The following is a 23,295-nucleotide window of genomic DNA, read 5'->3' as shown; positions in this document are numbered from 1 at the left end:
TTCAATTTGCAGAAGAATTTATAGTTTACTTTCGCAACACGAAACTTAAAATCGCAACGCGAAACCAAAATCGCAACGCGAAATGAAAATCGCAACGACAGAATCGCAACGCGAAACCAAAATCGCAACGACAAGATCGCAACGCGAAACCAAAATCGCATTGCGATTTTCATTTCGCGTTGCGATTCTTTCGTTGCGATTTTCATTTCGCATTGCGATTCTGTCGTTGCGATTTTCATTTCGCGTTGCGATTTTGGTTTCGCGTTGCGATTTTAAGTTTCGTGTTGCGAAAGTAAACTATTTCTTCTTCTGCAAATTGAAACTTGAATGGATTGCATTACTTCAACCAATAGACAATCAAAGACAAATACTAACTTCAGGGTATTAGTTTGAAACATATTTTTCTTTGTTATCTGATGCATTTTGTGAACTATGATAGAATAATGACTTGGGTGAATACAATGCAAGTTTGAAACATATTTGTCTTTGTTTTCACTGTTTAAATATCATGTCTGTTTATTTACTGATTTTTGTATTAATTATTAGCGGCCCGATAGATGGATGCTTTACGTCGGGTTATGCTTGCACGACGGAGTTCACGCATCAGACAGCGTGCACGTGCTATTAAGTCTCCGTACACCCCAATAGTGCGAAGACACCGCAAGAAGAAGCCCGACTCGCCTGTCATCCCTCAAGAGTCCACTCCTATCGTTGAAGAGGCCCCCCATATCATTCCTCGAGAGTCCCCTCCCACCGTTCAAGAGGCAACTGTCATCGTTGAAGAGGTCCCTCCCACCATTCCAGAGCCCGATTCACATGGGGTAATATATCGAAGTATTGAGAAACCCCACCGGTTCCGGACATGATGGATGAGAGTTGGCTCTCGTATGAGTTACCGGCCAGTACCATACCGGTATCTGAAGAGGAGGGAACAACTACCGGACACAATTTTGGATAACACCCTTGGGCTAAGACCGCAGTTGATTTTATCTACATGAGCGGAGCAAGGGGTGTTTCACTGACATATGCAAGCTCACCGATGATATCTTTTTGTTGCTTGAACGGCCTTGGTGGGGCGTATTATTAGGGTCGAAGACAATGGCTATTTCGATGGGGGGTAAGTCTTATATTTTTCTTATATTTCAATTTGATTAATTTTTTTTTAAATTTATGTAAGTCACTAATATATGTCTTTTTTTGTAAAACAGCATATCGATGCGTGGGTGACACGTCTTCTAATAATAAGAAAACTTAAGAAAAATAAAAATATACGATATACAATAATGCCGACGTCTTTTCACGCCGTTCACTTGAAGAATGCACGAGATGAATCATTTGATTTGGGCAATGGACAAGCTAACTTTATCCTGCATGGTGGGAGGTCGATAAGGTTAGTATTTATTTAGATTGAGTTTAAAGGTTTTATGAAATAAGTGCGCAAATGAATGAATTATTACTTATGATTGCAGGTGTTTATCCTGTTTTGGAACGTAAACATTGGATTCTCGTCGAGCTTCAGCTCCCATCCCTTAAGACAATAGTGTATGACAGCATGATAAATTACATATCATTGGCTGATTTAAGAGATGTTATTAAGGGATGGAGCTCTCATTTGGCTAAATTCTTGGATGCGATCAATTATTGGACTCGTTCTGGAAACAAGAAGCCAAAGAAGCTCAATATTACAGTTATTAGAGACGAGACCGCGCCACACAAACGAGCGGAGCCAGAGGAGATTGTGGTCCTCTCGTATGCTTGGCGTTGGAGCGTTTGACGACGGGAAGCATCAAGTATCTACCTCCCACCGATAGAGATAAAGCTGCAGTAGGCTTGTGGTTTCGGCATTATATGGCTAAATCGATATATACGAGACGCTGCCTACCTGCATCCGCGTTATAAAAATGTCCATAACAATTGGTAAGTTTATATACTTATAAATGAAAATGTTTTGTTAAGTAATTAGAATTCAATAATTTGCGTAGAAAGTGTTGTTTGAACAAATGTTTGGTTTCTGCAGGTTAATCTCAGAAGTGAACTGCGTGAAAATGATGTCGAGCTGCAAAAGTTGATTCAATAGTTTAATTGATTGTTTTTTGATTGTTTAATTGATTTGTAAAAGTTGATTCAATTTTGATTGTTTAATTGATTTGTAAAAGATGATTTGTAAAAGTTGATTTGTGTAATTGATGCGAACATAATTCTTATTTGTGCTTGTTTAATTGATTGAAATGTAATGGTTGATTTTTTGATTTCAATCTGCATTATGTTGAAGGCAAAAATGACTATCGCAATGCGAAATGAAAATCGCAATGCGAAATGAAAATCGCAACGAGAGAATCGCAATGCGAAATGAAAATCGCAATGCGGAAATGAAAATCGCAATGCGTTTATAATTTCGCATTGCGATTATCTCGTTGCGATTTTCATTTCGCATTGCGATTTTCATTTCGCATTGCGATTCTTTCGTTGCGATTTTCATTTCGCATTGCGATTTTCATTTCGCATTGCGATTTTCATTTCGTATTGCGATTTTAATTTCGCATTGCGATTTTCATTTCGCATTGCGATTCTCTCGTTGCGATTTTCATTTCGCATTGCGATTTTCATTTCGCATTGCGATTCTCTCGTTGCGATTTTCATTTCGCATTGCGATTTTCATTTCGCATTGCGATTCTCTCGTTGCGATTTTCATTTCCGCATTGCGATTTTCATGTTGGGATTTTCATTTCGCGTTGCGATTGTATTTTCCGTGTTGCGATAGTCAAATGCATGCCTAATAGTGATAACAACTGAATAACAAGAGTTGGTTAAGTCAAAATGGTTGGCCTGAGTCATTAATTCAACTGAAAATGTTAAAAGTTCACACATAAAATCCACATAATACAACGTTTGCATATGAGCTTTTGATGGCAACGTTTACATAATACACATAAAATGTAAATGTTAAAACGTTTACATAATCAATGAATAACAACGTTTACATAATACAAAGTTCACACCATATGAGCTTTGGATTTTGATGAGGATCCATATTTTGGTAGAGGAAAAGATGATTTTGATGGCACTGGTGATCCACATGTCAACCTTGTATGACCACTTTCCTTGCACCGACTACATGTCGATCTCTTCTTCTCTTCCCCTTAGACGGTATACGATCGTGACTTTTTGGTCGGCCAGGTAGCCTTCTGTCCATGGCTGGTGGCAAAACTGTTTGTAAGTCATCTGGTATGTCCCACTCAGAAGGATGTGGAATAGGGTAGACAATCTCGGCATAAGTCTGTCGATAAACTTCGTAGTGTAGCAATCCATAGCGTATGCGCTTGAATCATCTTGGTTTAAATGAAGAGCCTTTTAACATGGCCACACGGATAACCAGATGTTTGCCATTTCATACAACTACACGTCTTTGCATTTAGATCGACTAGCCCATTTAAGTTATTATCCAGTACTTGAAACAAAGTGTTTGAACATGGTTCAACTCTCCATGACGTTGACTTCACAACACGTTTCGTTATCTTTTTTTCAGTCCATGGTGTAACACGATGTTCCAATGTTCCTGTAAATTTAAATAAACAATACTTAGTAAAATATAAATATGATAAGTTCGAATTCAAAGAAATAATACCTGCATGGTTCTTTTCTTGTAGTACCACTGTTGAATAGAGGCTCGAAAAACTCCATAACATAGTAATGGGTAATTTCCGGGAATGACGACTTAGAGCGTTGATTGATTCTGCACTATTAGACGTCATGAAACCATATCTTGCTCCAAGTTGATGTACTCTTGACCATCTTTCAAACCCGACATCTTCTAGTGTTGAGCACACTGAGGCAAACACGTCTTAAACAATTTATATGCTTATTGAAATCCACTTCCCGATAAGCTTTTACAGCCTTCCAGTAGTCCATTTGTGCTTTTTTATACCAGCAGACCTTGATTTTAGATTTCTATACAAATGACACCACAAAGTCCATGAAAAGCATCTGGGAAACACCTTCTAACAGCGTTGTCAATTGAGTTTGCCCTATCGGATATGATTGTCAGATTGCTAATAGGACCTATGCAATCCCTAAGATGCCCATAAACCATGTCCATGAATCAGAGGTTTCAGATTTGCCAACCCCGTAAGCTATTGGCAATATCCCATTGTTAGCATCCATGGCTACTGCTAATAAGTTTACTCCAAGGATCGACCTTTCAAATGTGCTCCGTCAACACTGGGCGCATGCAAGTATAACGAACGAATCTACAAAATAATATACACGAAATATAATCATTTAAATGTGAAATGCATGTAACTAACAAAAATGAGTCAACAAAATTATATGATTACTAACGTAGCACCAATGGCGATAAACAGCAACTCAAAGCGTCCATCTCTATCTGTTTTGATATGAGTTACCGACCCAGGATTTTTCAGCTTTAAATTGTGACATAAGCCGGCAGTTGGGCAAACGATGCTTCTGGCGACCCCCTCAACAATTCCAAGGCATAATTGGCTCTCCAAGCTTGAGAATATGATATACTAATCTTGAACGAGCATTCATGTCAGTCATAATTTCAGTCCCCGATATACCCTGCCATTCAAAAAATTAACTCAGCCAGAAAACCACCCAACACCTTTTGTTTGCCTGTCTATGGTGAGGAAAAACTGGGTCTTGAACATGTATGTTTATCATAAAGTCTAACTTGAAACATTTTGCAATCTTTTATTCTCTTTGCACATACGCCACGTACAGTTTTTTGTCAATCATACCCTTGTTTCGAAACATCTTGCTGATTTGTTAACTTTTTTATAGCCGGTATCTGAAGTAATTCTGGCATATTCCAGTTATACGCCCGTGGCATTTTCTTTTCTTCGGGGACTTTTTCTTCTTCTTTTTCTTCTTCAGGATTATATGAATTACAGAATGGATGTTCAACATGTTCATTCACAGTCGTAACTTCCTCCTCATTATCATCAACATTACATTCTTCGGCAACGGCTGTTTCATCATCAAAATTCGGGTATTGACCAATATCAATATCATTACACGCATGGTCTGTTTCTTCTTCTGAAACATCATCAAAATCCGTGTATTGACCAATATCAAAGTCCGGATATTGATCAAGACCAAATTTCGAATACTGACTAGTACTCACAATTTTTCTGTTGGCTCATCATCGTCTAACTGGTCAATACGAAAACCGGAATTTGGTGCTGAAAGTTGATTGGATTTGGATTAGAGAAAGGTTGTGGGTTTTGAGAAAAACTTAGTGATTACTACCCGCTACTGACCCAACAATACTACTTCTAGGTTCAACAACATACAATGTAACATCATCTTGTGAAACACTAATGTAAGCAATGAATCGTTCAACATCTTCATTGTCGGTTAACAAATAAACTTTACCATTTCTCTGATAAGATAGCCTAAATCCACTTAGGGGCTCTAAATTCAATTTATTTGAAACACGTAGCATTAGAGTTTCATAAGTTAACTTTTGTAAAGACAATTTTAGTTGAAGATTTATGGGTAAAGGCATATATTGTAAAACACCATTAACATTATCCCATGACCCTCCAAAACACAAATCTATCCAAACATGATCAACATTAGATGATTTCATGGTTGTAACTAAACAAACGAGATGCGAAACTAAGACCTGTTGCCGGATGGGGAAGGATGTCGTTGGATATAGGAACGGATGTCGCCGGAGAGAGTGATAGATGGAGATGGAATGAGTTGCGATTTAGGGATTTAGTTTATGATTTCAGTGTTATATACCCAAAATTTCAGTGTTGTGATTTACAGATTCTCGTTGCGATTTACGGATTATCGTTGCGATTTACAGATTCTCGTTGCGATTTACGGATTATCGTTGCGATTTACGGATACGCGTTGCGATTTACGGATTATCGTTGCGATTTACGGATACGCGTTGCGATTTACGGATACGCATTGCGATTTACGGATACGCGTTGCGATTTACGGATACACGTTGCGGTTTACGGATACGCGTTGCGATTTACGGATACGCGTTGCGATATACGGATACGCATTGCGATTTACCCATACGCGTTGCGATTTACGGATACACGTTGCGATTTACGGATACGCGTTGCGATTTATGTGTTCGCGTTGCGATTTTCATATTCGCGTTGCGATTATGGAAAATCGCAATGCGAATTTGTACTATCGCATCGCGATTTTCAAGAATCGCGTTGCGATTCTGGAAACTGATTTGCGATTCTGGGGATCGCGTTGCGATTTTTATTTCGCGTTGCGATTTTGTTGGTCATTTTGGCAAATCCAAAAAAAGTTGGTTAAAATCGTATATTATAACTTTTTTTTGGTTAATGAGGCGATTTTCTCTTGTTTTAATTCTTCGGTTCACCCCTAAAATGTTTGATTAGTTTTGGTTTTCTCATAAAAAAATTATCTTAAAAATTGTTTTTTTTATCTTTTCTTTTAATTTTCTTTGAGAAGTGACTGAAGTGGAAAGCTTTGATCTTTAGGTCTATATGGGTTGTTGTGAAAGGTGTTCTCCTTTGATGATTAATATGTAATTGTAAGATCAATATGTTTTCTCATGTAATTAACTGTCCTACACACGTTTCCAAAGAAATCAGAACTCTTGCTTGCACTTGATGGAGCAAAGGAAAGGCTCCATTTGTTCAAGGCAGAGCTACTGGAGGACGGCGCTTTCGATTCGGTAGTCGATGGATGCGTAGGAGTTTTCCACACAGCATCTCCTTTTTATCACAATATTAAGGATCCTCAGGTGCTTTTCCCTCTCTCTAATTGCATTTTTCATGATTGTCTATAATTATTTGAAGTTAGATTGTAGCATTCTGATCGTTTGGGTAGTTTCTGATTTCCCGGGGCAATCGAAATGGCCCAATGAACTTTACTAATTATATCGGTTCATCTGCTATACGGTTCTAGTTGTTGAATCTACTTGCCAATAGGAAAAGAAACAAACTTGCATACTGTCTAGATTCTGATTCCGATTGGCCGGTGTATGGTTTTGCATACTCTTACTTTCCGATTATTCGATGTTGCGAACAGATTCCTGATAGTTGATTTGTTCTTCGGCATTTCTATGCAGGCTGAAATGGTTGACCCAGCTTTGAAGGGAACACTTAATGTTCTTAGGTCGTGTGCTAAGGTTCCGTGGATTAAACGTGTTGTTATAACATCTTCAATTGCAGCTGTTGTGTTTAACGGAAAGCCTCTTGGTCCTGATATTGTTGTTGATGAAACTTGGTTCTCAGATCCCAATTACTGTGAGAAATCAGAGGTATGTAAATTGACTAACTCGTATAGCATATATATCTGTTCAAAACGTGTGGAGCATAACTGTATTAGTTTTCTTAAGTTACTAAATGATGTCATACTTCCAGTATGAGCAAGAGCCCGAAGCTAGCCATGTATTCTTAAGAATCATATGTAAACGCTTCTTTTTGTTCTTCCTCGTCGTTTATCCACTGATTCATGAATTTGTTAAAGTCCTTTTCCCATATAAACATTGCTCCCAGTCCTAAGAACATAGAAGATCATTAGAGAAATGGTTAAATTATTATATTTTCTTCTGATCTAACTGCAAATCTTTAATACTAATGCTTATTAGCTCCCTTTTCCTTCCTGCTTCTGTTATGGTTTCATTTTGTGGGAATTGAGGGTTTTACACTCTAAAAGTCCTTTTCCCATATAAACATTGCTCCCGTCCTAAGAACATAGAAAGATCATTAGAGAAATGGTTAAATTATTATATTTTCTTCTGATCTAACTGCAAATCTTTAATACTAATGCTTATTAGCTCCCTTTTCCTTCCTGCTTCTGTTATGGTTTCATTTTGTGGGAATTGAGGGTTTTACACTCTAATATGAATGCTTAATTCGATTCGTTTTTTAGTTTCATACCTGTTTCTGCTGAAAGGAACATTTCGAGGCATGATAGAATCTTTTGTTTATCAATGTTTATTTTGTTTGTCATCATCAGCTTTGGTATGTCCTTTCTAAGACGTTAGCTGAGGATGCTGCTTGGAAGTTTACAAAAGATAATGGCATCGACATGGTTTCAATAAATCCAGGGTTGGTGATCGGACCTCTCTTACAGCCAACTGTTAATACAAGTGTGGAGCCGATTTTGAAACTTATTAACGGTATTATCCTTCTAGATTTAGCAGACCGGATATTATCCATCTTAGCCAACTATTGCTGATAAACTTACCTGAGAAGAAAATATTTGCATTTCGAACTGAGATTTACTTCTTTTGCTTTAGCTTATTTCTTGTTTCTGTGCACAAAAGGCAGTGTTTGAGCATAAATAAAATAAAAAATATACTGCAAAAAGAATATATATATGTATTGTAAATCTAATACGAATCTGGAACTTCTCGAGCTTTAACATTTCCTCTATTTGATGCAGGGCCTGAAACATATCCGAATGCAACATATCGATTAATAGACGTTAGAGATGTTGCGAACGCACATGTACTAGCATTTGAGAATCCTGCAGCTCATGGAAGATACCTTTTAGTTGAGAGAGTTATGCACTGCTCGGAAGTTGTGCAGGTTTTACACAAGCTTTACCCTGCTCTTCGTCTTCCTGAAAAGTAAGTCTCAAGCATATGAGCATCATATCATGCACGTAAAATTCTAACCAATTCGCAGAAGCAGCTAAAATTTCAATAACTTCTCAGCTCTGTTTGTTTTATCTATGTTATCCGGACTTACGAGCGCGTGTCATCTGAAAAGTGTTTTTTTCCATATCCATGTCTCAAGCATAGGTGTTGGACACAAGCAACTTAAGGAAAATGTGAAGTCCGGGTAACGTATATTTTATAGATCTCCCATGTAAGGAGTGGCAAGGATTGTTTGTGAAATGTAGCCTCCGTGTTCTTAACCGGAACTGCTACTAATTTTGGCAGGTGCGCAGATGAGAAGCTAGTTATGCCGGTGTTTCAGGTGTCGAGGGAGAAAGCAAAGACTCTAGGCATTAACTTTACCCCACTGGAGGTGAGTGTAAAGGATACGGTTGAAAGCCTGAAGGATAAGAAGTTATTCAGTGGGTGAATCATGGCTATACGGGGGATTAATTGATTATTCTGAGTGTCAAATATGGAACAATTACGTCCTGCTACTATATATCTTTTCTTAATCACTAATAGGTCCTTCAATCATACAATGCTTATCCTTTATTTAAAAAAGATAAAACACTTTATCCTTCAGTTCCTCCTACTAAAGCCTTGTTTCGATTCTTGCCTTCCACTTCCGCACCTAAACGAGTCGAGATTCCGGGAAATGACCGGTGTTAAGAGGCTTCTACCATCTCATTCATCTTCCACTTTCTTCCGTTGCTCGTTAATAATAGGGGTGCATATTAAGCGAGTAGTGTGTTTACTTGCGTTTGTTGAAAATTTTGCTGCCTTTAAATAGGATATATATGGATAAAAAATATATAAATATTATTATTTGTTGATATTTTTAATAAAATGTTTTGTGTTGATTTTTTTAATGAAATGTTTTGAATAGGACAAATTTTAAGTTTCAAAATAGACAAATTTAGTGAGACAGAGAAATAATAATTAATAAAAAGAATGACGATAAATCAAATAATTTTTATTATAGAATTATAAATGTCACCCCCAGTTTAATTTTAATTATTTGATTTTAATGAGTAAAATGGCAGTTTTTGAAAATTTTGGGATTTATTTCAAAATTTTGAGAAATTTGGGGACTAGTATTGTAATTATTTCATAACTTTCCTATAAAAAAATTAAATAGTGAGCTAGGTTGGTTTGAACATATGACATAAGGTATAGTTGATAATACCCCTATCAACCAACCTATATCACTATTTATATTTAAATGTAATAAATATATATTTTATTATAATTCAGTTGGGTTATAACATATTTCCCAAAACACAAAATTCCCTAACACAATCGTGAACCTCGATAACCCAAATCCCAAACCAAACAACCCCAGCGTCTCCGTGGCGTTGAGAATTATCTTGGGTAGGCTCTCAGGCCCCAAGGTACTCCTTTAGGTTATGCAGTTCTGGGAACTGCATATGGTGTTCGGTTGGAGGGCGATTCCAAAATATTTAAACTAAAAACTCTTCTGATGTTTTAATAACTGTGATTTGCTCTAATTTTAAAACATAATTGTTTGTTTTTATTTTTGCATTGTTGGGACACACTGAGCCTCTAGCTCACTTTTCAAACTCTTTTACCCCCTTTCAGATACTCTTGGATAGACACTCTGTATCAGACACTTGGAGGATTGACACATTTAGTACAAATCTTTTTGTTGTAATGTTTCTATCTTCCGAACTGCTTTTAATTACGGTAACACATGCCTTATTTTTGAAGTACCTATCTTTTTATGATGTTTATTGCTTTTGCTACTGACATTTGATTTATTGTGCTCCAGATTTATTATATGATTTATTTTACCGGGTCGCTTTTAGTTTTATATTCACGAGTTGGGTTTTATCGTTATTTATTATACTTTTATAAATGTCATTTGTAATATGATTTAAATTACCGAATAAAGTTTTTGGAAAATGTTTTTAAGAATCTTTAATGCAAGACTTAGGTGGTGTTTATTTTTACTGTGTAAGGTATGCGAAGCTTAATGTCTGCGCCGACAGAAACTCTTTTAACGTCTGCGCGAGGTCTTCTTGGTGTAGACATGGTTTTATGTCTTCAAACGTCTTCAAAGAAATTAAAATTATTTAAATCTATTTTAAAATATGAATTGATTTATTTTAAAATATGGATTGATTTATTTTAAAATATGAATTGATTTATTTTAAAATATGAAAAAATTTATTTTAAAATATGAAAAAAATTTATTTTAAAATATGGATTGATTTATTTTAAAATATGGAAAAATTTATTTTAAAATATGAATTGATTTATTTTAAAATATGGAAAAAATTATTTTAAAATATGAATTGATTTATTTTAAAATATGGATTGATTTATTTTAAAATATAGATTGATTTATTTTAAAATATGGAAAATTTTATTTTAAAATATGGATTGATTTATTTTAAAATATGGATTGATTTATTTTAAAAAAATTATTATTGTAGTTGTATGGATTATTTAAATTTCAGTATTATAAAACTAAAATTATTTAAATTTCAGTATTGTAAAACTCTTTTAAGTTTAAAAAATCAGTTTATTTATATTTCAGTTTATTTTAGCAGTCTGCAGATGTTAAAAAACAAACAGTCTTCTTCTTGCAGACTGCAGACTTTTGGTCCACCTCTTCTGCTGCAGATGCCTGTAGATGTAGTCCGCAGACTGCAGACTTTTTACCTCTGCAAAAACAAACACCACCTTAGTGGAAACGCATAGGTTGGATGTAGGGGATTACAATAAATTTTACTTATTATAAAAAAGTAATCAATTTGTTCAACAATTCAATCATACAACTTGAATAACAAAATTAGAGAAACAACAAAATCATATAAAACGGAACTTTTGCTTTCAATATTCTTGAAATTTTAATAAACAAAAAATTTTCATTATTTTTTGTGAATATAAATTTTAGTTTTCTTAGTTGGTTGATACTCGTATTCACGCTGATCGTTGGGTGGTTCCAAACCGGTTCGTCTCTCCGATAGATATGTTGATAATCCCTCCTCAGTCCTCACCCTTTCGCTGTTCCAACTTCATGGTGACAGGTAAACCGGAATGGGATGCCCCAAAGGTCCAATCGGTCTCCTCGGACGAGGATGTCCGACTGGTTCTTGACAAGATAATCTTGCCTACAACTGAGAATACTCTTGTTTGGGAGCACCACAACACAGAGTTGTTATTCGGCTAAGTCGGGTTATAACTGGCTTCTCATGAGAGCCGGTACCGTACGTGACAATTCATCTATTTGAAAACTTCTCACCGAGCTCCCCACCCTTCCAAAAATCAGAATTTTTGGGTGGAGAATATGCCACAACGCCTTTCCAACGGGAGACAAACTCGCGGCAGCTGGGATCGGCGACATCATTTGTCTGATGTGTAACCATGAGCCGGAAACTATTCTTTATACTCTGAAGACGTGTCCAAGATCCCGCTCCATCCTTGTGTTGTCCAGGCTTGATATAGCACTGGTGGACTGGCAAGGTACCTCGCATGGCATTGCTTGAGAAGGTAGCAGCTTCCCTCGATCGCAATGGCTTTACCAAACTCCTTGCACTGCTTTAGAACATTTGGAACAACCGAAACAGGAGGGTGCACGACAGAGAATTACAGGCGGATGGTGAAGTGGTACAGTCAGCGTGGTGGCTGGTTCAAGATTACGCTGAGACGAATGCAGGTGTTACCAGGTGGCCCTCGCCAAGTGCTAACACTGCTCATGGTTGGAAGAGACCAATGGAGGGTTCCATCAAAATCAACGTCGACGATGCTTTTATCATGAACACGGGAGAGGCGGCAATCGGCGTGGTAGCTCGAGATCACGATGTTATGGTGTTAGGAGGTGTTGGGCGTAAACTCGGAACCCCAAAAACAAAGAAAACATTGACATTCATTCATGGTAAAAGATTTACTATCGAGAATGAATGGAGCCAAGTCACCATTGAAGGAGACACTATGCCATAGTTAATCGACTGGCCAACAATAAAGAGGACATCTCCCTCGTCGGATTGTTTCTTAAAGAGGCACACGAGTCACTAGTTCTTAATCCGAGCATCAAGATTTGTTATGCCAAACGTGTTGCAAATAGGGTTGCTCACACTCTAGCCCAGTGGGCATTGTCGATTTCTAATATGTTTTGGTCCTATTATGATGAACCAATTGTATCAAAAACGATGTATTTCTTGACACTTTGAGCATTTAAAAATAAAAAATGGTGTACGCTTATTTCAGAATACTTGAATGTTGGGTCTATATGATGGGCTGCGTTGTCCACGATCAAGGGCAAATGACACACCAAATAAAAAGATAAAGAGTAAACTACGCCAATGGTCACTGATGTTTGGGTAAATTATTGTTTTCATCACTAATGTTTAAAAAGTTATAAATTTGTTACTAACGTTATCGTTTGTCACAAAATGGTCACTGGCCGTTAACAGCCGTTAGGAGCCGTCACAGAAAACACACGTGGAACATTAGATGCTTACCTGGAATGCCATGGTGGAAGAGAGCAGTACTATAACGTTCATTTTCTTCTCCCCTTTAAATAAAACCAATCCCTAACCCTAATCTACCTCTTTTCCTTCATATTTTTCTTTGTTGAAATTTTTCTCAAATCCTTCCCAAGATAAAAGCTAGCTAAGGTGAAGATGGAAGACTCCATTGAAGTTTCTCTTTGTAATTGTGGACAACCAGCTAAGGTGGTGACGACTTGGACGAATGAAAATTGTGGGAGGAGGTTTTTTGGTTGCCAAAACTATGGGAAAAAGATGAGTACAAAATGTCGTCTTTTTGTTTGGATGGATCCTCCCATAGTGCCTCGGGCAAGATTTGTTTGCTTAGGGTTGTTGAAGAAATTAAGAAAAATGGAAAGGGAAAGGAGAAATGAGAGGATTTTTTAGCTTGTTATTTTGATTTTATGTGTCTATAAGCTTTGGGTTAGCAAATGAAAATGGTGTTATTTGAATGGTGGATTAAAAGCTTTGTAATGGAAGTTTTTGTAATGGAAGTTTGTATATGTTTCCAGATTAATTCTTATGGTTCTATTATTTTGTAATGGTTTTGCTTCCTTTGTATGTCTATAAACTTTGATTTTTTGCATTGTGCATTTAATTTTTCTTCATTTTGCATTGAACTGCAAGATGGATAGTTCATAAGTAAACTTTACAAAAAGAATGGCTATGCATCAAAGCCAATCAAGCAGAAGCAGGTATATGACAAAGTAAGTCAAGTTCCTAGGTAAACTACACAAAAAGTTTCATCAACACTACCCATTTCATTCTTTTGATGTTGTGTGCAAATCTTGATTGTGAGGGTTAGAAACAGAAGATTCTTGACTGCCAAGCATTGCATGGTCTGTTGTAGATGGTGGCATCATCCAACGGACTGTTGTAGGTGGATTAAGTGACCTCATTGTAGGTAATTTTGGCCTTAATACTTGACGCCTTGTAGGTTGGATAGTTCGAGCTTGTCGTTGCATTGGAGTTGAGTGTTTGGGATGGCTGGTCAGGTGTATGTGGTTGGCTGGATCTTGATTCACGTTGGTTTAGACTCCTGATACCGCCAACTTCTCCTCTACAAGTCCTCTTATTGTGGCCAGGTTTACCACACTTAGAACAGTTTCCCATCGAACCTTTCTTGCTTAATTTAGGTCCATTCTTATTTTCTTCATCAGCTTCCTTTCTCCTTTTTTTGGTTGGCCTTCCAGGCGGTCTTCTCAATTCTGGAGGCATAATAGGCTCCATTTCAATGACAGGAGTCCATTGCTTAGCACCTATTAACAAAGAAGAAAGAATTTAGAAAATTAGCATGACATAAATTATTTAGGTATATGTAATTAGTTGAGTAGTTCACCTTTGACAGGACAAATGAAATTAGAATATATTACAAGCTGTGTGGATTTGTGGTAACATGTATGAACATAAGGTTCAGGTCGATCATTGTGCAGTTGCATGACTGCTACTGCATGGATACATGGGATGCCTGTCAGGTCCCATTTTCTACAAGAACAAGAGTGGGAGCCCATGTCCACCACATGTTGGTTTCCTGGACCACATTCAACCTGATATTTCAACCCTCCAGCATGTGTAGCCCAACACCTGCATATATCAATTAAAACAACATAGTTTGATAGAATATTTAAACATTCATAATGGTCTGCACATCTCAAATGGTCTCAACATATCTCAACATATTTCAACAACATATCTTAACATATTTGATAGCATATGTCAGCATATCTCAACGAAATATTAAATTTGAAAAGAGTTACCTAGTTGCTTGATCAATTATAATGTTCAACTTCTTCTGAATATTTGGACATAATGACCTATTAATCTTTTCAGCTACTTCATATCTGCAAACAAATCTTCTCATAATTTTGGTTCTAATTAGCTTCATCATAGTATGGATGGGCTTGTCTCTAGCTTCCGAAATGATATGCACAATATATAATTTGTTAAGAGTTATAGAAAAATAATATATATATAAACAATATTATAATAAGATTACCTTGTTAAAACATTCACAAAGGTTATTGAGAAGCATGTCAGATTTAGTAGTGGTGGAGAAGTGTGCTTTGGACCACTTTTGAGGGTTAAGATGCTTCAGCCACTCAAATGCATCATTAAACAAAGTCTTCAATTATGTTATGGCATCTTGGAATTCTCTACCATAAGTTGCTCTAGCAGCTCTCCACAGTGCATCTTTAAGAGCTTTTCCTTTGTGATCTTTTTTGAAGTTGGCATAAATATGCCTTACACAATTCCTGGCTTCAGCATTAGGGAATAGCTCTGCCACAGCTTCAACAAGTCCCTACAAGGATAACTTAATAAATAATTATGATAATAGGCTTACTAATTTATAATAGATGCAAAAGTTAAGAACATAACCTTTTGTCTATCAGACATAAAACACCATCCATATGAGTTGTCAATGTCCAAGTCTCTTCCAAGAATTTCCAGAAACCATAACCATGAATACTGATTCTCACTCTCCACAACAGCATATGCTATGGGATAGATTCCACCATTAGCATCGGTACCAACTGCTGCTAGTAAGTAACCAGCATAATAACCCTTCAAGAAGCATCCATCAAGGCTGATAATCCTTCTACAACCTGCTTTGAACCCCTCTTTGCAAGCTTGAAGACAAACATACATTCTTTGAAATAGTCTATTATCTAGTTTGCAAACAATTGTAGTTCCAGCATTTGTATTTCTTAGTTCAAGTAAATATTCATAGATTTTTCCATATTATTCTTTCAATTTACCTTGAATCATTTCTAAGGCATGCTCTCTAGCCCTTCCACATTTAGTCAAAGAACAAAATGTCCCATAGTCAGTTATCACATCTTGTTTGAGGGAAGTCAAAGAATAATTCATATCAGACATGAATTTCTGAATATATTTCATCCCGATGAACCTATAACTGACATTCTTATTTTTCAACAACTTAGCACAAGTGTGTTCGGACTCGTAAGTCTTAATCTGCCAAGTGTTTGAATCAGAATCATGTGAATGCAATGGGGAAGACCATAATTTCCATGGACAACCCTCACTATAAATTGCTTGTAATCTTTTATTGTCATTAACTTTAAACAAGCCAACTGTTCTATTCACCCTCCCATATTGTCTAATTGCCTCCTTTAAAGTCTCTTTACTACAAAATAACATACCTTTTTGAAATTTAGGGTTCTCTATATCAGTCTCTTTGTTGAACTCAGGGAAGGTAAGACGGGCATCTAAGTCAGAATCTCTGTCAATGTTTAATTCCCCTGAATTAACAGGACTAGAGTCAAACATTTTATCAGGTCTATTGTTAAACTCATGCCTACCCATGTCCCCTAAAATATTTATCACATCCTCCTCTACCATACTAGGTAAACTCTCCTCATCATCAAAAGAATTTTCACCATCAGTTTCTTGAAAATCAGAATCTGATTCATTAGATCCATGGTTTTCATCTTCTACCACAACTTCTTCAAAATCAGCTTATATCCCTCTAACACCTTCATTACTAGACTTGTCTTTCTCATTGTCCTTTTCAACATTACTCATTTCAGCATTATCCATTTCTACACCAACACTTTCAACATTGTCCCTTTCAACACTACCCATTTCAGCATTGTCCCTTTCCACACTACCCATTTCAGCATTGTCCCTTTCTACACTACCCATTTCAGCATTATCCATTTCTACACCAGCACTTTCAGCACTATCCATTTCTACACCAGCACTTTCAACATTGTCCCTTTCAACACTACCCATTTCAGTATTGTCCCTTTTTACACTACCCATTTCAGCAGTATCCATTTCTGCACCACTACTTTCAGCATTATCCATTTCCACACCACCACTTTCAGCATTATCCACTTCTACACCACCACTTTCATAACAACCACTTTCAGTTATACCCTTAACTTGTGCATAGATGTGAATATATCTATTCTTAGGTAAACTCTGTACCATTTTCATTACATTGGAATCAGTTCCTAAAGGCATGATGGAAGACTCAGTTAATTTTGTACTTGGCAGTAACCAGAATAATTGTAAAGGAGTATGGACTAATATTTGCTCCATCATTTCACAAAAGTCAAGCAAAGAGATTGTGTCACAATCACACAAGTCAAAATAAGCAATCTTGTTACCAGTGAACTTCATTCTAGGTGAATGTACAAATGATCCACCGCAGTGACACACAATAGAAAATTTTTCATCTTCACGACATGTAACAAGATTTTTGAATTGATATTCAGCATAGTAGGACCCATAACACACATATACACTTTATCATATTAACATATGATCCAATATTATTACAAAATTCAACATGCAAACATGTAGGGCATGCAACAGTACAATATTCAGAATATTTATAGTTACAAGCATATCACACATATACACATAAACATTCATAAAGTCATCATAATTTATCAAATCCTTGTGGTCTACAAGAACACAATATTAACCATTATTTTTCAAACATGTAGGGAGCACAACATTACAACATTCAGAAAATATTATTAAACTGCATGGTCTACAACAATATAAAACATTCAACATACAAACATGTCAAAACCACAAAGTCAGTATATCCCACATATTTCAGAAATTTCAACATTCAACATATCCCACGTGTCAAAACCTTTACACCATAAAGCATATAACAAAAAAAATAGCATGAAAAGTGGATACATGATTTCAAGTGGATATAAAGTGATCATATCAAGTGATCATATCAAGAAAATAACATATAGCATCAAGTACATATACTTTATGTTAGACAGAAATCATATAACATATAACATAAAGCATTGACAGTAGAGTTGTAAAGTCGTATTACATATCATATAAACAAAAAATATTGCAAGTCTAATTGTAAAGTTGTCAACAGAAAATCAACATTACTTCAACATAAACCACATACATTTTCTGTCAAAAGAAAATAGAAAACATTGCAAGTAAAGTTGTCAACAGAAAATCAACATTATTTTAACATAAACCACATACATTTTATGTCAACACAAAATCAGTACATTTGTCAAAAATCAAGAATCAAGAGTAATATAAACCAAAATAATCGATATTATTTCAAAAAAAACCCATTCAATTTTCTGGCAAAATTCTAGGTTAATCCATTTTCTCTCAAACTGAAAATGCAGCTTACCGTAAAGCATGGCGTTGTCCCCTTTTTTCCGTAGCCTCCATGTCAGAACCATCTTCACTTTGAACCCTAAAAATTTCCTCGAACCCCTCTTATATCCAAGTGTTGCTCGTTATTTTCTCTTAATCGCTTTCTATGTTTCCTCTCTTTGTTTCCTCACGTTTTCGGTTTATGGTTTTCTCAAACACCTTCTGCAACTCTCTGAAACTGCTTCATTCGTGAAGGAGGAAGTGAAGAATGGAATCAAAATAGAATCGGATGGATCCCCTTTATTTTCCCCGTTCATTTTATGTTTAATTATTTTTTGGCTAAATTTTTGGTAAAACACTGGTCAACGGGAGAAGTGAGGTTCTTCACTCTGGCAATCAAACCATTCAAGTAAGCATCTAACGTTCCACGTGTGTTTTTCGTGATGGATCCTAACGGCTGTTAACGACCAATGATCATTTTGTGACAAACGATAACGTTAATAACAATTTGTAACTTTTTAAACATTAGTGGTGAAAACAAAAACTTACCCAAACATCAGTGACCATTGGTGTAGTTTACCCAAAGATAAATATGTATTAAAATTGAAAAGTTAATGCGATATTAGAAGAAGTGATCTGAAAAGTTAATGTGGTTTTAGGAAAGGTGAACATTTAACGAGGACGTACATTTAGTTGGTTAACTAAATTGTTCTTTGTTTTCTTATATTAAACGATCAAACTGCTCATTTCTATTCTAATATATTTCCTTAGGTCATAAATTCTAATCTTCTAGACTCACTAAGAATATTTCCCTTCCTTCCCCTAGAGTCCCCCTCCCCTCCCCTCTAGATAAAATTAGAATTCGATTTAAAAGTTGTCAATAAAAAAAACTTTTTCATATTGAAAACACACACAATGAAGCCCCATGAATATTGTAATCTTTCCTTCTTCATATTGAAAACACACACAATGAAGCCCCATGAATATTTAGAAGACGAGAACAAGAAAGAAAGACACTGATTCAATGAGTTCAATAATAACAAATATATACTATCCTACCACCAATTGTAACCCCTCCTCGGTTCATCATTGCCAAAATTGCTGAACCTTGATGCCGAATATCTATGAGAATTCCTTGTTTTAGATGATCGAGAACTTGTTGTACTATCACCAGAAGCTGATGACGACTTCTTACGTCCCTCCGCAGGTGGTGTTTTGGGAGAACTCCAATGGCTCCTTGTGTACAACTTCCTGCTGAAGCCGTTTTCTTCAAACTTTATTTTTTTCCTTTTGCGGATCTTGCCCTGATCATGAGGTGCAGACTTGTATCCCAAGTACTCTCTATTTTCTCTACGAGGTCTCCAATTTGGAGTAGATGCTTCACGGTTTCTTTTACCGACCTGTTTCACAAAGAATAGCATTTTTCCATGACAAATCAAGCACAAAAATTACCATGCAAGTAAAAAACATAAATGAAATTTACTTTAGCAGAACTGCATTCACGAGCAAAGTGTCCTCCTCCACACTTATAGCATAAGCTAGATGATGGAGTACCGGTGGTGCATTCTCGTGCGAAGTGTCCTCCTTCGCCGCACTTATAGCATAAGCTAGGTGACCCATCATCAGTTATTTCCCAGTGTGATCTACATGACTGCATAAAAAATTCTCATGTTAAATGGCTACAATTATAACAAATGAACATATTCAAAATGCAAATATGATCACGTGAATGAAAGAACAAGTATTTTGAAGAATGTTAATGGAAATTATTGTTCGAAGACTAGTAACAAGAATGAGAACACTAATAACAAGAACTGGAAATATATATATATATATGTATACACACACACAAATAATGGGGCAGTGGACAACTGGACACATCGAGAATCAAAAGTTAATATTCTGAAAATAAGCTCACAAACAGATAAGCAAACATTCTTCCTGCGACCGAAACAGTATGTACATTCTATTAATTCTGAAAAAATAATGAGCATAACTTGTAAAACTCACCAAACCAGTATGACCCAATTGGCCACATCTGTAACAAGAAACTCTTACATCGGTATCAACAAAGTTAACACAACATAAAATGGCCAAAACTCTTGCAGATATAGCACTGTAACTCCTGGTTTGAGTGGAAAAAAAACACAAGTAATATAATTAGAGAACAAGAATCCTAACAGGAAATCGCAATCAGCAATAATGGAAAAGATAATAATTAACAATACTAGTAGGAAACATGAAGAAACCTTGATATCATCATGGGAATAGTCATTCCTGCATGAAAACATGTCATGCCCAGAACCTCCACATCTTAAACAAATATTACCGTACTTTAATCCACTATTGTGTTTGTTTGGACAATCTTTTGCACGGTGACCACTTTTTTTGCAGATGAAGCAATCTTGTGCCTACAAAGAAATTAAAATTATAAGCCCGACAATAATACTGACCCCAATTAAAAATCTCAAAACATGCTATTAACAATCACTAGTAGGACCACTTGCTAGTTTCCATTTGATGTAAATGACGCATCCACTGTTTGGATCTACAAACAATTCAAAGGCTAAAGCCTAAAAGCAAGCGTAGATATATCCTATTTGCTTAACCACTAAACAGTATCATTGCAATATCAACAGTCTGCCAAGATTCCAAATCTATAAAGGCAACAGACGAGCATGTCTAACCATTTTCCAGGAAAAAACATTGTAGCAACTTCTAATAGCTGAATTTGCCTATTATGAAATGAGAAAAACTAACAAAAAGATCCCCCACTTCCAACCCAGAAATGGGCACTGAACAGTTCAAAAAAGAGCTACAAGTTAAAAGACATGGTAAAAGATATGTCATCAAGTTTCACAGCAATCTTCTCATTCATACCTTTGAGCACTGTCTAGCACCATGATCCAAACTTCCACAAAGAAAGCATGGTTTCTTCCTCTTTGAAGCAGATTTACAGTTCACTGCCATATGCCCTTCTTCGCCACAAGTATAGCATGTTTCCCAACCACTATCTGGAGGATCAAAGTATCTTGCCCCTCGCTGATAGAAGAAATATCAAAGAGATGCTAAAAACCAATCCATCAAGGAAACTTTCTTCTAAACCACAGATCAAAGAAAATATTCAACTCACAAGAAGCTTTCGGAGCACAATATTGTCAGATTTGTTTACAGAATTTGGGTCAAGTGATTCAACAGGCTCTACAGCCTTGGCCGTAATAGCCTGCTCAACTGTCTCAACCTTGTCTATCATCTCAGCATTATCCCCATCCTCTACAATGGTGACCTGTTGCAACAACAAAAAATAATTTTTCCTCATAAGATATGGCAGATTTAATTAAAAAGTTAGCCATATAACATGCTGCAAGATTGAATGCAGTACAAAATTTATTCAACTCATTCAACAAGAAAAACAAGGCATGGTCAGCTTAATAAAAACCATCACGGCAATAAAAGCAATGTTGATAAATAGAAGTCCAATTCAAACTGCATTTTGAAGCCACGTCCAGCACACCAGGGTATGTATTATTTGAATTATAAAGTTCAACAAAAGTATGATTCCTTTCCCACGTTCTCCCAGCAGAAAGTTGAGCCCATATATTACAGGGTGATAACATAAGTATATGTACCCTGTATATAAAGGCAAGCTGGCATCCCCAAAGATAAGGAATCTCCTTTACCCTTCTGTCACTCTCTCATTTTACTTGTTATCTTTAACTATATATAAGACACTGACTTGAGCATTGAGAGTCCATCGGAGCACCAACTCCATCACCCCTTAACTGTCTTTATACTTTAAGATCTTAAAACGTGAATAACCACCACAAACTCAGATGTCACCAGAGAACTGTAATCTACAGCAGACATTCTATCAAATAAATAAACAAATAATAACCGGAAAAAAAAAGATCCACTTCCTGCTATAAGCTTGCAGGAAAAGGGAAAAGATCTAATTTTCTTTGGCAATGAACTCACAGAAGGAAACAGAACAAAAACCAAGAACTAATTAAACTAACAAACAGAAAACAGTTTATTCAACAATATTTACCCAACAATTCTTCAATGACATATGTTGAACAAAGAACTAAGCAGAACCAGCTCGAATTCCAATTTTCATAGCAACACAAGCAGTGAAGATCCCGCCTTCGAATCAGTTACAATAATTCCAGGTTTCTTTCCAAATTCGCAACACTTTAAATCATATTCAATTCAAATTCAACAAAAATCAACTTTTCAAATAATGCATTCGATCCAAACGAACATTACTGAAAAAACAGCAAAAACATAAATTTAACCTTTTCAACTTTCGTTTTCTTCGTTTTCCTTTTAACACTCCTCTTACTTTTCAAATCCAAATCCGCCTCTTCACCGACACCACCGGTACCAGCTACATCAGTTCCCCCGCGAGAAGACGAGGGGGCCAAATCCACCACAGAAATGACGCCTCTGTCATCGGAAGCGCCGTGATTTCCTTCATCAAACCTCGAAGCTTTCACCAATAGTGCTTTCTCGACAATTTTCAAGCTTAGGTCTTCATTGGCTGCCTCGTCGTCACTGCTGCTTAGTACCATCAATGATTCTGAATCTAACGGTCCCGATTCGCCCTCTTCGATCTCAATTTTTGCCGACTTTGCCTTGCCCTTCTTCGCCATGAATAACTTTAGCCAATGCAAATTTCTTATTAATTAGGGTTTGCAAGGAAAGATCCCAAACGATGCAATGGAAGCTAGGGTTTTCTGTTTTATTTTACTCTTTTGTGCATTGGATTAGCGCTTGAAATTTGAAAATAAACGTTGGGCTAAAACGCCCACTAAAAAGATCCAGCATTTGTGGGTTTTATAGTTAGACCTTATCCTAAACTAATACCATTAAACATTTTCCCCCCAATTAAACTACATGTAGATCAAGCCTAAACCTTAATCTAATTTATAAATAGATCCAGCATTTGTGGGTTTTATAGTTTGCTTTTCATTTTTTTATGATTAAGGGTCATTTGTGTCCATGTAGTATACCTAATTTATCATTTTA

The 23,295-nt window shown here is 36.2% G+C and overlaps 1 protein-coding gene and 1 pseudogene across 1 annotated transcript; one reads left to right on the top strand and one right to left on the bottom strand.

Moving 5' to 3' along the window:
* Nucleotides 1-6,564: 6,564 nt before the first annotated feature.
* On the top strand, nt 6,565-9,098 carry LOC120161582 (phenylacetaldehyde reductase-like). Its single transcript, XM_039171803.1, has 5 exons — nt 6,565-6,766; nt 7,094-7,285; nt 7,987-8,149; nt 8,416-8,602; nt 8,918-9,098. The coding sequence occupies exons 2-5, from the start codon at nt 7,100-7,102 to the stop codon at nt 9,060-9,062; spliced, it is 681 nt and encodes a 226-aa protein (XP_039027734.1). The 5' UTR covers nt 6,565-6,766; nt 7,094-7,099; the 3' UTR covers nt 9,063-9,098.
* A 10,129-nt stretch (nt 9,099-19,227) lies between these two features.
* Nucleotides 19,228-22,990, bottom strand: LOC120161583 (annotated as a pseudogene).
* Between the last annotated feature and the right edge of the window lie 305 nt (nt 22,991-23,295).

The sequence above is a fragment of the Hibiscus syriacus genome, unplaced genomic scaffold (assembly GCF_006381635.1).
Source record: "Hibiscus syriacus cultivar Baekdansim isolate YM2019G1 unplaced genomic scaffold, ASM638163v2 tig00111402_pilon, whole genome shotgun sequence".
Classification (NCBI taxonomy): Eukaryota; Viridiplantae; Streptophyta; class Magnoliopsida; order Malvales; family Malvaceae; genus Hibiscus; species Hibiscus syriacus.
Note: the sequence above shows the minus strand (reverse complement) of the source record. Positions and strands in the feature narration are given on the sequence as shown.